This window comes from Lutjanus erythropterus, chromosome 12 (genome assembly GCF_056507025.1).
Source record: "Lutjanus erythropterus isolate fLutEry1 chromosome 12, fLutEry1.hap2, whole genome shotgun sequence".
Lineage (NCBI taxonomy): Eukaryota > Metazoa > Chordata > Actinopteri > Lutjaniformes > Lutjanidae > Lutjanus > Lutjanus erythropterus.
The window spans coordinates 3,092,810-3,108,295 of NC_139328.1; the positions used below are offsets into that span (position 1 = coordinate 3,092,810).

Here is a 15,486-nt window from a genome sequence, read left to right on the forward strand (position 1 = left end):
GGCAGCTGCATTTTTCTAAGATAAGACAAAAAAGATAATCACCTGTCCAGTTTGCATTATTACAATTCATGAAGCTCTAATGTTATTTACTTTTCTGTAACCTGTGTACTCCAATATAATCATGCCTCGAGTAACTGTACCTTTGCCAGAGCTCTTCTAGGTTTCTTGAACTGTGCAGACTCTGTTTAAAGGAAAGTCAACAGTGTAAACCCTCTGACATATTTTACAGTTTTGTTACCAGAAGCAACCAGGGGTTAAAGTAGATTTGTAGATTTTCTCTAAAACCCAGCACCGACATCATCGTCCATCGCGATGTTTCACTGTTCACATCATCAATTTGGCAGACATCACCCAAGCCTAATCTCAAAATGTCTCTTGTGTGCACAATGAAATGGCAAACATTTTTTCCATCAAAGCAAAACACACCGGTGTTGGTTTGGTCATGAAAAAAATCAAAGTACAGAAACCGTACAATCGCAGCCCTCCAGCCAGAGTTACAGATCAACCCATGGAAGTCATACAGCTTGTTTGACCTGCTGTCTGTGTCGTCAGAATAAAACTGAACATCATGAAACATCACAACATACTTTATTTGTTATTTTACTTGGAAATGTTTTGCACGAACACCTGACTGCCTGCCAAAACCCCACAGCACTCGATATCAGCCTGTCAGCTGCAGCTGAAGTTCATGTTAAACATCAGTAACTAAACAGTTCTAGAGAGGCAGCGGGGTTCCCTCCAGCACGGATTAAAAACATAAACACTGGAGAAATTTTGAAGCAAAGTATCTGTTCTTTCTGTTGATCTAACATTATCACTTGTTAGAAATGTCATTGTGACGTGTTGTTGCATATGGACTTTGGCAGGCAGCTGCTGCGTCCTCCTCCTGGTGCTGCACACTGAATCTTTTAGTGCTTTTTTAGGGTTCAGTTTTGTCAGTCTGAATTAAAAATTAATGATTCATTTTCAGCAATCAGAACTTAAAAAAAACAAAAGACAAAAAAAAAACAAGCCATGGGATTTTAAATGTGCTATTCTTCATTTTTCTTACATCTCATCACTGGTATGTTTAGTTTTGTGTGTTGATCAGAGTTGTGATTAAAGGCTTGGGTGGTCTGCAGAGGATTTTCAGATTTCAAGTTGGGTAGCTGCACTCTTAAATTTGAAATAGCCCTTTTAATGGTACGGAGTACCGAACCATGCCGGCCTACTTTCACCCCCTGGTAGCATAGCAACAAAGACTTACCATCTTCAGAAGGTAGATCATCTTCCACATATGTTTTCTCATGAGAATCCTGTAAGCAGGAGTTTACAGACAATTAAAATACACCGGCAGCAAAATGCACCAACTGAAAAACAATCATCGTTACATGAAAGAGGGAATGTTGTGTTTGTTTACAGTAAACTGAAAATCCAGCACTGAAATAATCCTCTTTCTCACCCACCTTGATGGCTTCCCTCTGTGGAGGATTGCTCAGAGGAACATGGCTGGTCTCCCTCAGGTGGTTCCCTTCATGAAGCTTGTTCAGCCGCCCTTGCTCCGCTGACACGCGCACTTTCAGGGTGTGGAACGCCGTCTGCACCTCACCCACCTTGAAGTGCACAGCTACGCCTTCAAACCAGAGGCTGTCGCATTCGCCCTCCTTGAAGCCCGGCGGCTGGTAGTCAGCAGGGGTGACTTTGAAAGGAGAGCAGGAGATGTTTTTACCACGCAAGCCGTAAAGTGGTTTCATTTTGTTCTGCTGAGACAGGAATGTCTCTTACTGTCATCGTAATAGTAGAGCTTCATGGTGAGGTAGACGTTGTTGGGGAGGACGTCCAGGTTCTGCATGAGCAGGAAGAGCTTCCTGATGAGCAGCACTGAGGCTCTCTTAGTGTCCTCCAGCGTCACCTGCATCTCCACATCGTTGTTCCTGTGGTTTCATGGAGGTTATATCATTATCAGTCCAAGCACATGTGTGGGTCATTATTCTATCACTATCAGTCTGTACATATAAGTATAAGCTGTCCAATTAATGGCCAATATGAAAACTAGTTTTTCTTTTTCACAGAATATAATGCAGTTCCAGCTCCTTGTTGTCTGCATGTCCACTGCATTTTAAGACCCGTAAAGAAAGGGAAAATTAGTCTGCTGACCCCTGATTTCTGCGTGATTATTTGTGTGACACTACAACAACAACAAGACTTCATCATCTTCCCATCTGAATGGTTTTCCCTGAAACTCCATGCTGATGTGTTGAAGCACAACGGACAAAACCCAACTAGTTTGTGGCTGCATATTTTTAAAACTGGTGGTTGAAATAAAATATTGCAAGCACTCAATCAATCAGACATGCGCTGCGCTGGAAGTCCCACCACCCAACACCCCCGTATGTTGGAAAGTACCACCCCCTGGACGATGCCTTTTTGGGGGTTAAAATAATGTTTCCAGGACTTCATTTCCACCCTGGTCCCTGCAATGCAAACACACTGAGTCCCTCCAAAGCATTCTAGTCCCTGAGGAAAGTTCCTGCAGTGGAAGCACAACTAGAAAGTGTCCATCCAAACCTGAGTATGTCCATCTCTGGTCCCTTCTCAGTGTATCTGAATTTAAACTGGTATGACTCAACAATGCACTGCAAAAAGAAAAAAAAAAAGTCTACATGTTTCATAATACTGATCAGACTAAACACTGGAATTAGAAGTTTACAAAAGCTTGTTTCTGTTCATCTCAACAAATAATTTTTCAGTATATTAAGATGTAACTTACATTAGGTTCATCTGGATTGGTGTACACCTAGATTGCAAAAACATGTTGTACAGAGTTATTACTGGACACTTTTTTCTCCTCGTAAGCAAAGCGTCATATCTCTTGTTGTACTTAATTTACTTACCCCAATGAATACAATCTGCAGCTGTTAAGAGGACAACATTGAACAATAGTATAAGTAGTCAGACCAGATGAAACACTGAACAAATTCACTGTTGCTTTTACTTACATAATGCCTCTCTAATGCATCAAAGCAGCCCATCATCCTGGAAAAAAAAACAAGATTGAACAGTGTGAAAACATCAATTAAGATAGGAAATTATCTTCAAGACACCAACTGCTAGTTATCTCTACAGGTTATCTGTTGTAAAAATGGGTCTGACTTCTGGTGTTGAGTAGTCGTCTGTAGCCAGCAGACGAAAATGTTACTGTACTGTCTGAGAGCTTTCAGGATAAAGGATATTATAATTACCATTTCACAACTTTACTGGCCCCAGAGGCGCTGCAGTCTTCACGCAAAACTTTGAGGCACAAATCTGTTGAAATGGCAAACAACATATGACACATGACATGAAAAAACAACATTTATTACCTTTTGATTAAAAAAGAAGTAGTGATTACCACCATGATCTTGTAAAATGTTGTAAATAGCATTTTTTTTCCCTTTTTAGCCAGGGTTACCACTGCAGCTGGAATTACAGTGCAGATTAACAAACACTGTCTTTTGACTTATTACACTATCACATAATCAATTATCTGCCAGTTATTTTCACAATTAAGTGATTGATCATTTAGACTAGAAAATATGAAAACAACTCATGAAAAATGCTCATCATAAGTTCCTAGAGCCCAAAGTGACATCTTCAAACTGCTTCTTTTGTGCAAACAACAGTCCAAAATCAAAAAAACGTTTAATTTACTATCATAAATGACAAGGAAAAGCAACAAATCCTCACATTTAAGATGCTGGAACCAGCAAATGTTTGACATTTTTGTTTGAAAAATGACTGAAATAATTAACTGATTATCAAAATTGTTGGCAACTAATTTTCTTTCAATCAACAGACAAACATTGCTGCTCCAGTAGTGACTGTATGATATATAAATATATACATATATTATCAGTCAGTCTAAAACTGAAGTGTAAAACTAAACTAAAAACTAAAACTAGATGTGGAAAAAACATTTTAGTTAGAAATAAAAACAACTAACAAACAATATTGTGTACTTACAAAATGAACTAAAATAAAATATAAAATATACAGGAAATGTCTTGGTGCATTGTTGTTGAAACTGGGGTGTCTATGTTTATTCACTGAGTCGTATTATTTTTATACTGTAATAGCTATTCTGAACTTCTTAAATCTTGCCCCGCAGTAAAAGAACATTAAACTAATACTTAAACTAGTAAAAACTAAACATTTGTAAACGACTGAGACCCAGATCCACTCTGGAAACTAAACTGAATAAAAACAAAACTATGTGAAACATAAAAACTATAATAACTCTGTATGAAGTGAGCCATGCGGGAATTTTCCAGGTTTTCCAAAACTTCAAGGATCTTTGTGTTCACCTTCCAGGTATCTGGATCTGTAAGCATCTTCTGGAAAAATCCCTCTGAGGTAGGTGATGGAGGAGACGGCCACGGCCATCATCCTCTTCACGAACACCAGGGACTCCTGCTCGGTTTTCAACTCATTCTGGAACAATCCTGTCCACTTCAAAACAAATAAACACACATGTTGTGTACACGAAGACAACATAGAGCTACGCATAATGCGACAAATGCGCACGATGGCGCCATTGTCTACTTCGAGTGACCTCCACAGCAGACAAGACGTGGAAAAATCATGTCAAACACTGACTCATAAATACATAAACTGAGTTAATTAAAAGTTACACTTCTTATCGTTAGTTAGCCTGTATGTGTTGTGTTCAAACCTCAGCAGTTTCCCCTTTGCTCTTCATAATGCACATCCTCCCAGCTGCCATCTTCTCCTCTGCTCTTCAGGGTTAGCTAGGTATCGATAATGCTAACGATTAATTAACTTCTAATATATGAATATTCCGTCTCAGCTAATACAGCAGACTTTAAGACTATATTAAGGTCAGCTTTTAACCCAGGGTTATTTTAATATGTTACAGCTAATCTATGAAGCCTATTTCATTTGTAAATAGGTTACAATACAGTCAAACACCAACTAAACTTATCCAATATTAGCCAGGGAACCCTTGTTTTACGAAAGTCTCGCGAGATTTGTACGTATTGTTTCTTCGCTGTGTATGTTGTAGAAACTAATTATGTTTTATATTGTGACACTGCTGTGTTTAAGATTATTAGGGTAGATTTAGTGGAAGAAACACACAACTAAGATCATGGTTTGAATTAAAATCATAACTCTCGCGAGATCTCGCGTGTCTGGAGTTCCCTTCTAGACATGACCCTTTTCCCGCCGAAAAATTTAGTTTTAATTGACCGATTATTAGTAAAAAGGGAAAGGGAAATGACTTTCATGTAGTGGCTCGTCTAAGAAATAAACAAAGCAATTACATAAATAATATGAAGCAGTGGTTTTCGTGGCATTCTGCCATTTTCATTTATTTATTTATTTTTTTTTTAATTTTATTTAATTTTTTGTTAAACAAATTAATCAGGAAGGCAATCCAGGTACATATATTGAAAATGCCAACATGTTTCGACCATTACAAATCTTCCACAGTATTAAAATTTATTTTTAGGACTTCCTGGCTCACATTCCTGATTATTCTTTTTTTCTTTCCCCAGTTTTCCAACAAGACAAATTGTTCATCTAAAGCAACGGAGCAACCAGTAATCTGTCTTTTTTTAAATAATATTTTAAAATTTTAAATGTAATGTAGTTAATCAGGTTCTTGGCTGAAAAAAAAGACTGAGAACCTCTTTTTAAAGAATCAAAGTTATATTGTTATACATTTAAACAGTCGAGTCAGGGATTAATCAGTCGAACTTGTTCTGTTGATGCCCACATGGTAATGAGGAGAGGTCTAATCACCCAAATTAAAATTAAAAATTAAAATTAATTCAAGTCAAACACATTGAGAGGACGCTGGCAGTCTGCCACATCCAACCAGAGGTACTTACCAGTTTCCTGCTCTATCATTAATCGTTATAGCAGCAAAAACACAGGTGTAATTAATGTTAATGATGATCCTGTTTGAATTAAAACGCACAATACAGAGCCCTGACACAACAACTAGATTTTACTGAAAGAAAAAAAAAAAAACCTGTCACCTCACACAGGTGTTTTTACTGTACTTTGGCTACTAATTTAAAAAAATCCAATTTATAGGTTGTTCTGTCCGAACAAGTACATTAAAACAAACAGCAGAGTCAGGAAGTTCTGCTGACACCCATACAGTAATGATGAAAGGTCTAATCAGCCAAATCAATCAAACACACCTGTGTGAGGCAGTCAGCAGGAGCATCTGGCAAACAATTAAGCATCATTAACCTGTGAGGGAAAAGCATATTTATTTCAAACTTCAACTCAAGAACATAATATAACATTAGCCTCTAACTTAAACTACTTTAGATCAGAGTTTATTTTGCACCACTCTTTTAATTTCTTTGACTCTGTGCTGTAATTGTTCACTGAGGTAATAAAGGTGATAAATAATGGGAATTATATTACCTCACACACGATGAAACATATATCTGACTTCATGCTACTGACACCACCAAAGAAGAACATATGTAACGACCCTAACTTCTCACCTGTTATGGTCAAAGTAAGTATATTCCTTTAGGAGAGTTTTATAACTTGTATTTTTTATTTTGATGAAACATGTTTTTCACTTTAAAAAAAAGAACAATAACATCATAACAGAGAGACGTGTTTGTGGCTTTGTTACAATGATAATGCTTGTACAGTATGGTCCTTTGCGTCTAACAATACTCAGGAATGACATGAAAGAACAAACAGACATTTAACTCCGTCCAGCAGGGAAAACAGCACACGTTACCGCAACATAATTACACAATTATATGCTTTGGTCATAATTGCACTGTTCATTCTACAGACGACAAAACACACACGACAAAAACTGTCTCCTAAAACCACTCCTCGACGGGCACAGTGGCAGGCTTAAATATTGTTCTCTGGAAATGTAATATCTAAATGAAATCTCCTACAGCAGGCTGCAGACTCTGGCACCGGGCTTATTAATGCTTGGCGAAGAAGTCTTTGCTCTTCTGGACGTCGGGTTTGATGGTGTCACTTCCTGGTTTCCAGCCGGCTGGGCACACTGAAAAGATAAGGCTGTAATGAGTCCTGGCCCGGTGGATGAAACAGTTGAGACTTTTGCTGTGACGCCTGCACATAACCTGCATTACCTTGAGTTTACAGCAGGGAATTGCATCAGAGGCTTTGTTGCATAACGTAAAATGTGTTTGCGCTTGAACCGGCTTATTACCCTCCTTTAACTCCACGAGTATTTCTCAACTCATTGTAAAGTTTGTGTAAACTTTAGCACTGATAAGAATATCAACCTTTGAATCCGAATAAGCCTTTATGGTCCCCGTCTTTCCAAACAGCCAATAGAAACTTTGGATTCAAGTGATGTAATGTGGTTAGAAGTACAATGGTTCAATGATTAATATAATATAATTAGGAGATGGAGAGCAAGGTGAGAATAATTATATTAGGCGCAGCCAGAAACTGTCTTGAAATCTTTTAGTAGCAGTAATCATCTAAAACTTTATGCTACAAGACACAGTAAAAGACATTGCATTAAAGGGACAGTTCTACTTTTTTTTTTTTTAACAGAAAGAAAGTAGTTCCTGAAATAAAATCGATCACAACAAAGTATATAGATTATCTTGAGTAACTGGGTCATGATTTTTGGAAAGAGACACTGGTTTTGACTTTTTCAAATGTGTTTTTTTAATGCTTTGAGCACCATAAGCCGAGTGCCATTTAGTCCCATCATACTGGTGAGAAGACAGACGTCTCTACGGCTGATGTCTCCACAACTCGGCAACTCACACCACAACAATCTGGAAATGTGTTTCTGACTTTGGGGTGAACTGTCCCTTTAAGGTGTCAAACACTACAAACTTACCTTCTCCGTGCTTGTCAGTGAACTGAAACGCCTGAACCAAACGCAGGGTCTCGTCAACAGAGCGTCCGACTGGGAGGTCGTTGATGGTGATCTGTCTCAGGATGCCCTTGGGGTCAATGATGAACAGACCCCTGAAATAAAGAGTTCATGAGTCTCTGAAGAGTCTTAGTTTAGTTTAGTTAAGTTTATTTTGCACAATTAAAGCACACAAAAAAGGCAAGAAAAAATACATGAATAATGAAATACACTGCAGGGAGAGGCAAAAAACCCAAACGGCTTATTTGAAGCCTCCACCTGATAAACTTTTCACAAAGTTGTTAAGAACTCAAGGTACAGAAATTAAGTCCACGTCCTGGAACATCTTTAGGGTGGTGCCTTTAATGGCATGTTACAGGGATAGTTTGAAAAAAGTTCAATATCAGTTTAAGTACACAACATATTTAGAAAGTTTTCACCGCTTTACTTTGCAGTCAGGTAGCCTTTTCAGACAGGAAACTGCCATTATATAAGCCAACCAAACTCCATAGGCAAAACCAGTAATTTTACTGTGAAGAACACTGGAGTTGCTCCTCCTGCTCTACTGCTGCCTCAATCTGTTAGTTTGTTTTCTGTGTTTGAAAACGATAATTCAGATTCACAGAAGTCACATTATTATGCAGCCAAACTATCAGATGGAGGCAGTGGTGGACCAGCAACTCTGTGCTCTCTGAGGTAAAATGAATGATTTTGCCTGTGGAGTTTGGTTGGCTTGCAGAGAGTGACATTCGACTTATATTTTCTGTGAGAAAAGGCTGTCTGAAGGCAAAGTAAAGCTGTGAAAGTAGTCAAAATATATTGTACATTTACAGCAAAATGTCCTTTTTAAGTAGCTAAAATGCCTTTTGTTGCTTCCATGGTGGTGCTCAAATGTCTCATCAAATAATCTAAACTATATCTTTAAGAAAGGTGTACCGTCTTGGTCTTGAAGCAAAAGCAACAGCAACCATACTGAAACAGCCCATCACCACGTTGTTAAACCCACCTGTAGGCGATGCCTTCATCCTCCTTTAGGACGCCATAATCTGTGGAGATGGTGCGACACGTGTCAGACACCAGAGGAATCTTCATGGTACCAAGACCGCCCTGCTTACGTGGCGTGTTGGTCCTTTGAGAACATAAGACAAAAAAGAGAAAAAGCGAGGAGTTTGCAACAGTAAATCCATACAATCACAGTGGTTGCTTAAAAAACAAAGCCCTGTAACTACCATGCAAAATGGGAGAAGTGTGAGTCAACAGAGGCGGCGATGACCTCACAGCCGATCTTCCTAAACTCGTCGGCAGCATCACTGAAAGCGATGATCTCAGTTGGACACACGAAGGTGAAGTCCAGGGGATAGAAGAAAAAGACGACGTATTTCCCTGCACCAAAGGGAAAAAACAATGAGGCTGTTTGTCATGTGACAATGTTTCCATGGTAATTACAGGCTTATTCATACTATCCTTTAGTAGTGTAAATGAAGGTCTATTCAGTGAATCACGGTCCAGCAGAGGGTGTCATCAAAACATCCTCCGCTCAGCTGAGGACGGGACACAGGCGTGAGGTTTACCTCTGTAGTCTGACAGCTTCAGGTCCTCGAACTGTCCGTTTGGCATCACTGCTTTGGCCGTGAAGTCTGGGGCCAGCTGTCCGATTTGTGCCTTTCCTGCAGCCATCTTCAGCCTGAGCAGATTACAGGAAAAGGAAACCGTTTATGCATAACAGCATCAAAATCACAACTGTGCATTGTTTTATCTGTGTGTGAAATCAACAATAAACCAAAACCCTTCCTCTTTTACAGAACAGGGAAATCGTGTCTGTTTTACACTGAATTTGCGTTATACTGTGAGTGACTATTCAAGTGACCAATAAACTTGATTCTTTATACTCTTAAACACTGTTGTGCAGTTGTTCAATTGTTTTAGGGCTGAAACTTATGATTATTTTTCCTTATCAGCTGATCTGATGACTATTATCTCGATTAATGGATTAACTGTTTTGTCAATAAAATGCTCGTCTCATTTCCAGAGTCCAGGGTGACAAATTGAAGTTGTTTGTTTTAGCTGATCGACAGTCTAAAACCCAAATATATTGGCACATATTATATCAAGCAAAGCATCAAAAAATGAGCAAACCAGTTATGAAAAAAATAAGTTGATTAATTTATTGCTTATTGCCAAATAAATGAATAGTAGAATCATTTCAGCTTGTACCATGTGCACATACACGATGAATGGGTAACTACTTTTTATAATCAGTTGATCTTTGGGGTGATTGTTCAATAAAATCCAACACTTCCTTGGTCCAGCTTCTGTAATATAAAGATTGGCTGCTTTTCTTTGTCGTTTTATGTGGCGCTCAGGCGACTTTCTTTAGGTCTGTGACTGTTGCTCAGACAAAAATATCTGTAGACCTTCGATTTCATTAAATTACTACAAAAATAGTTTGATAATTGGTTGACAGTTGCAGCTAATTAAGTTTTCATATAAAACGTCCTCATCAGAATGATATCATCCTCAGGTAACTATACAAATACTGATGGCACATGGAAGTAGGAAATTGCATCATACTGTATAATACACAGGAATATAATAGTTATTATGAAACCAAAAGAAAAAGATGCTAACACTTTATGGTAAAGGTGCTTGACTTATCATGAAATCAGGCATGAAAAAGACTAAAGTCATTTAAGTTGTACTTGAATTAACAGTATCACATAAATGCAAGAAAAATTTTTTAATTAATGCTATATGTAAGGTATTTCAACCACCAAGATTTCTGACTGATTAATGGTGTTCGTGTCTTCTCCATAAGGAAGTCTGTGCACGTGTATTTTGTTGAATTCCAAGTGGTGCAATCATGAACTAAGTATTACTTCTTCATTTACAACTAAAATGGTGACCTGGTCCATATTTAGCACCGACAAATTACCTGTGAAATGCATGAAATTGAATGAATCAAACATTATTGTGCACATAACACTGCACCTAAACATAAGGCTGTAGTATTAACACATCATACCGTAATTCCTGAGGAAAAACGCCCCATAAAGTATGACATTTACTTTAAGAACTTTACTTTTTACTTGGAAAATATAGAAGTAAAATGTATAAACATTTATCATTGTTAAATACATGTATGGACCAGGTCACCACTTAGTTGAAGTACAGCAAATGTGATGAAGTAATGAGGAGGTTGTGCTTAGTCATGATTACAATACTTGGAATTCATCAGAATACAAGAGATCACTGTTGTTGTGACTGATCAAGGCTTTTTTTTTTGTCCTGTCCCTTTAACTGCAGACTCATGAAGAAGACGTGAACATCATTAATAACTCAGAAATCATGATGAATCATTGACTGAAACCCCAAAATGCTGCAGCAGGTACAGGTGTGTAGTGGTGACAGTGACCACTGACCAGAGCCGAGCAGGAACTGGCTGAAGATTTGTAGAAACAGAAACCTCTTTGATTGAACGACTGCTATTGATAATTCATTAATCAGTCGCTGCAGGATTTTGGAGTTTTTTTTTAGAGGGGATTGTTTTGGTCTAAAATGCCTATTTTCACAGCTACTTTTCTTAAAAGAAAAAAAAAACATTTTTAGGTTTTTTTTGCAATGAAATTTCCAGATAAAGTGAAAACTACAACAAAAAGATTTGCCTTTCTTGTGTAATTCAAAAATCTACTTGTTTCAGGGAAAATTACTGTCAAAATCATAACTGAGAACAGAGTAGAAGTTGAATTAATAGTCAAACTTTCAGCGCATTTTTTGTAGCCAATCAGGTGATCAGATTGCAAACAGGCCAATGAAAACCAGGATAAATTGGACGAAAAACTAAACACTGCAGCAGCACAGGTTTGGAAATGAGGAATGAATGAATGAATGAATGAATGAATCGACAAATCACCACTGAGAATTTAATCAATTAAAACTGGATCCATCAATATTTCATCTATAGGCTAGAACTGAAAGCATTTGCATCTTGCATTTTATATTGTTTTGTCTGGCAAAGCAGTTTTAAAAAAATGTTTTTATCTTATATATTATTAATGATTAATCAACTGTTAGCATTTTCAACTATTTAAGTAAAACTGAAAATTTACAGCCCTGGTTTGTGGAGGTGATCATGACCACTGAGCAGAACAGAGAGGAAGATCTGAAGAAACAGAAACTTCTGCTATTAATAATCTAATTAAACATCAACGGTTGGAAGTAACGAATATTCTGAATAGTTTTTGAGACGAATACTTCGTACTTTTGCTTAAGTATTTTCTAGCACCAGTACTACCTGTAGTTGAGTAATATTTCAGTAATGTAACTAACCTGGTTCTTAAAACGGTAACAACCGAAACCATTTCCACTTCTCTGTTTAATTTTACACGTGTTTCCGCATAAGGACATTTAGTGCTATTTCCAACACTTTTATTTTGCTCCAAATTAATTTTTTAACAGTTTTCACTGGTCAAGGTTAAATTATTTTGGTATTTAACGTTAACATCAACCGAAGCACCAAACATGTCGAAAAATAAAAGTAAAAGTAAAGTTAAAACGTTAACGTTAGTCCTTTCTGTCATAATATCTAGTCTGTAAAAACTCGTGTCGAGTTTTCAGCATGAAAATCATCATGTGGGAAAAAAAAAAAAAAAAAAACACTTGTTGAACGGTTCAGCTAAACTAAAAGAAAACTCCGAACAACTTGACAAAACGTGAACAAACTCTACCTGCAAAACAGCCGAGAGAAACATGAATAAATGTATTTTATAACACATACCTTAGTTTGAATCTGAGCACGTCGTTAAACAGCAGAAACAGAGCGGAGTGCAGCGGCTGACAGGCTCGATCAGGGTTTTTATAGCTGGACTCTCACTTCTCGCGATAAGACGGATCAGAACGTGATTACAGCCCACTTCAGTCCGGTCCTCCAATCTCCACTACACAGCATGACTTTGCACATTTTTCCTGATCACTTTCCTGGGAACTTCTTTCCTGCTCTTGTGAAAACCACGTGAAAATGAAAGAGTGAAGGACGAGGAGAAGAAGCCTTAAAGAAAATATTCAGACTTTATTTTCAGAGTTTCACTTTTAATAATAATCTCTGTGGGACAAACGGTATTTGACCTTTTTTGAGCATATTCACTGGTCACATGTAGGCTACAGGTCAATTCCAAACTCTTTGTGTTAATCTGATGCTCTAAAGCAGGTTTTTAATGGTTTGAAAGCTAACAGTCATGCAGGGGTCACAGAATCATGAGTACTGAAAATCTGTACTCTAGTACAAGTACTGTTACATTGCTGAAATATTACTCAATTACAAGTAAAAGTACTGGTGTTATAAATACACTTAAATAAAAGTACCCAGAGTATTAGTTAGTTTTAACCGGTGATGTCACCGTCACCTCTCCAAACTAGGGTTGTAAATTTTGTGTTTTCTTGAAAATGCCAACAACCGATTAATTATGAATAATTTATCAAATGCAAAACATGTTTCGTTCTTTCTTTCTTTTTTTTTCTTTTTTCTTTTTTCTAAATTTAATTCCTTATTCAACAAATGGCTCCACCAGAGAAAACAATGTCAAATGAGGTGTGATTACTTCCGTGTCTAGTGATGAAATATCCATGGATACATTTTTAACTGGTTAAAGTCTTAACAGCAATTAATTGATTCATGATTAATCATTAACATTCTTACTCCAAATGTGTGCTGCTGCAGCCTTGTAGTTTGTTTTCCATCCATATTTCATTGTTTTCATTGGCTTGTTTGCGATCAGATCACCTTATTGGCTACTAAAATGCAGATGAAAGGTTTGGATATTAATTCAAATCCTAATTAATTCACTACTCGACTATGATTTTATAAGTAACTAAGTAGACTTACAATGCATACTTACATACAAGTAAAAGTACAGACTTGAAAATGTACTCATAAAGGTACAAGTATCAAATTAACTACTTACATATAGTAATTTGAGTATTTGTAATTAGTTACTTCCACCCCCGATCATGAGGCTTCATCATATGACTCTTTCTGGGTGTGTAGGCAGCCCAATGTCATCTTGAACAGACATTAAACATCTTCACATTACTATATTTGTCTGTGCGTATCATTTATTTTGGTTTTGTGCCCAAAGATTCCCCAGTATACTGATTCTTATCTTGACCTTCCTATGAAAATGAAGCCCTTTTTATATGATCTTCTCCTTTTTTCAAAGCCAAACAAACAATAAGTTGATTCAGTCCTAATTCTAAAATCAGGGAAGCTATTAAACACATGGACTTTATGTCTATGTTTATGTTTATAACGTTTTTACAGTATGAACTGATTAATGATTTCTGTCAGTGTTCTGATTCCCTGGTGTTATTTCAGTTTTTTTTTTTAATCCAGCACTATTTTTTCTTTCAACAAGTTTGCTTGGTTTAATGACCGTGTTTAAACAGGTGATCTGTTCAACACTTCAGCGTATATATGTAGTCTACACTGCCCAGGACTTCAGGAAAACATTGTCAAACATGAGCTCATATGAAATTATTTTTGCACTGCAATAGTGACTTGACATTAGAGTCCTGTCAGACTGAACTGAGGGAACTCGTTTTCAATGTGAAGAATGGAAACAACAGTTTTTTAACATATAGAACAAAAGATATACTTAATTTGATTTATTCTGATTAAAGACTGAGACCATTACAGGTTTGACATATCCTTTATTCTATTACAGTAAGCTCAGTAGGACCGGTGCACATGCTTGCCAATTTCCTCCATGTTTCCCGGGTTCTCACGTACTCCTTCACTTTCTTCTTCTGTATTTACACTGGGACGTGTACTGGATGGGGCGGTGCACTGTTGCAACATCTTGTAGTTATTCTGCGGGCTGCCAAAGGCTTTTTTCATTCTCATTTCCTCCTCACCACTTCTATGTTTGCTTAATGACTTGGCTGAGAAAAGACAGCAACCTTTATCTTGGCATATTCTCACTGGAAAGAGATTCACTATAATGAAAAAGTGATGTCCTACTCCCTATTAAAGGACTCTTTTATGAATAAAAAAATATAATTTACAACCTTCTTCAGTTAGTTTTGCTATGTCTGTCTGTCTGATGATCTTGTGCTGACCCCTACAATCCATTCAAGAACACCTGTTGGTCCCCAGACCCCAGTTTTAAAACCACTGTCCCAAGTGACATGATGCATTAGGACGTGGTTTTATAGTTTATTTAAAAAATTATGTGCATTTTCCACATTTATATACCTCAGACTGTTGGACAGACGTGTAAAGCTCAGCTGCCTCCAAACGTAGCCCAGTGTGCACGTGACAACAAGCCCTGTGTGCAACAATTACACTCCAAGAGGGCACAAAACAATGAAAGGGAAGTGAAGTTGGTTTCACAGTGACACATACTGGAGGTCACATTATGCTGAGTTTTATGTGTCAAACTGGTTTATTGTCGATTGAGTCAACTAAACAGGCGCCTCTTGTGGAACATTTAGCCTGGGTTACACCCACAAGGATTAATTTTTAAACCCCATTTAATCATGGTTAACTTTAAAGTATGGTGCACCAAATTATTAAACAAGCTTAAAAAATTAAAAAAGATTAAATCTAAACCTCTCTTTAAACCTCAGTT

General features: G+C 37.3%; 2 protein-coding genes across 3 annotated transcripts; both read right to left on the reverse strand.

Annotated features, from left to right (window-relative positions):
* Positions 1 to 49: 49 nt before the first annotated feature.
* Positions 50 to 4,812, reverse strand: zte38 (zebrafish testis-expressed 38). Of its 2 annotated transcripts, XM_084732444.1 has the most exons (11): positions 4,691 to 4,812; positions 4,323 to 4,467; positions 3,222 to 3,285; positions 2,979 to 3,015; positions 2,874 to 2,894; positions 2,750 to 2,776; positions 2,548 to 2,615; positions 1,765 to 1,913; positions 1,446 to 1,678; positions 1,247 to 1,295; positions 85 to 181 (listed from the first exon to the last, which is right to left on the reverse strand). In XM_084732444.1, exons 1-11 carry the CDS (start codon positions 4,739 to 4,741, stop codon positions 120 to 122), a joined length of 906 nt encoding a protein of 301 aa, XP_084588570.1. In that variant the 5' UTR covers positions 4,742 to 4,812; the 3' UTR covers positions 85 to 119. The 2 variants fall into 2 exon arrangements, with proteins under 2 accessions (XP_084588569.1, XP_084588570.1); XM_084732443.1 differs by lacking the exon at positions 4,691 to 4,812 and having other exon boundaries at positions 50 to 181; positions 4,323 to 4,593.
* A 1,797-nt stretch (positions 4,813 to 6,609) lies between these two features.
* Positions 6,610 to 12,780, reverse strand: prdx1 (peroxiredoxin 1). Its single transcript, XM_084731328.1, has 6 exons — positions 12,639 to 12,780; positions 9,436 to 9,548; positions 9,094 to 9,247; positions 8,871 to 8,993; positions 7,850 to 7,980; positions 6,610 to 7,033 (listed from the first exon to the last, which is right to left on the reverse strand). Exons 2-6 carry the CDS (start codon positions 9,539 to 9,541, stop codon positions 6,951 to 6,953), a joined length of 597 nt encoding a protein of 198 aa, XP_084587454.1. The 5' UTR covers positions 9,542 to 9,548; positions 12,639 to 12,780; the 3' UTR covers positions 6,610 to 6,950.
* Positions 12,781 to 15,486: the final 2,706 nt, after the last annotated feature.

Excerpts from the sequence above, each read along its gene's own strand:
- zte38 (XM_084732443.1), bottom strand. The coding sequence starts at position 4,524 with ATGCGTAGCTCTATGTTGTCTTCGTGTACACAACATGTGTGTTTATTT. Across the intron at positions 2,777-2,873 it reads TGCAGATTGTATTCATTGGG|GTGTACACCAATCCAGATGA; the intron begins GTAAGTAAATTA and ends TTTGCAATCTAG. Across the intron at positions 1,679-1,764 it reads GCTCTACTATTACGATGACA|TCACCCCTGCTGACTACCAG; the intron begins GTAAGAGACATT and ends CTCCTTTCAAAG.
- prdx1 (XM_084731328.1), bottom strand. The coding sequence starts at position 9,541 with ATGGCTGCAGGAAAGGCACAAATCGGACAGCTGGCCCCAGACTTCACG. Across the intron at positions 9,248-9,435 it reads GAAGCTGTCAGACTACAGAG|GGAAATACGTCGTCTTTTTC; the intron begins GTAAACCTCACG and ends CCTTTGGTGCAG. Across the intron at positions 7,034-7,849 it reads CACTGACAAGCACGGAGAAG|TGTGCCCAGCCGGCTGGAAA; the intron begins GTAAGTTTGTAG and ends TTATCTTTTCAG.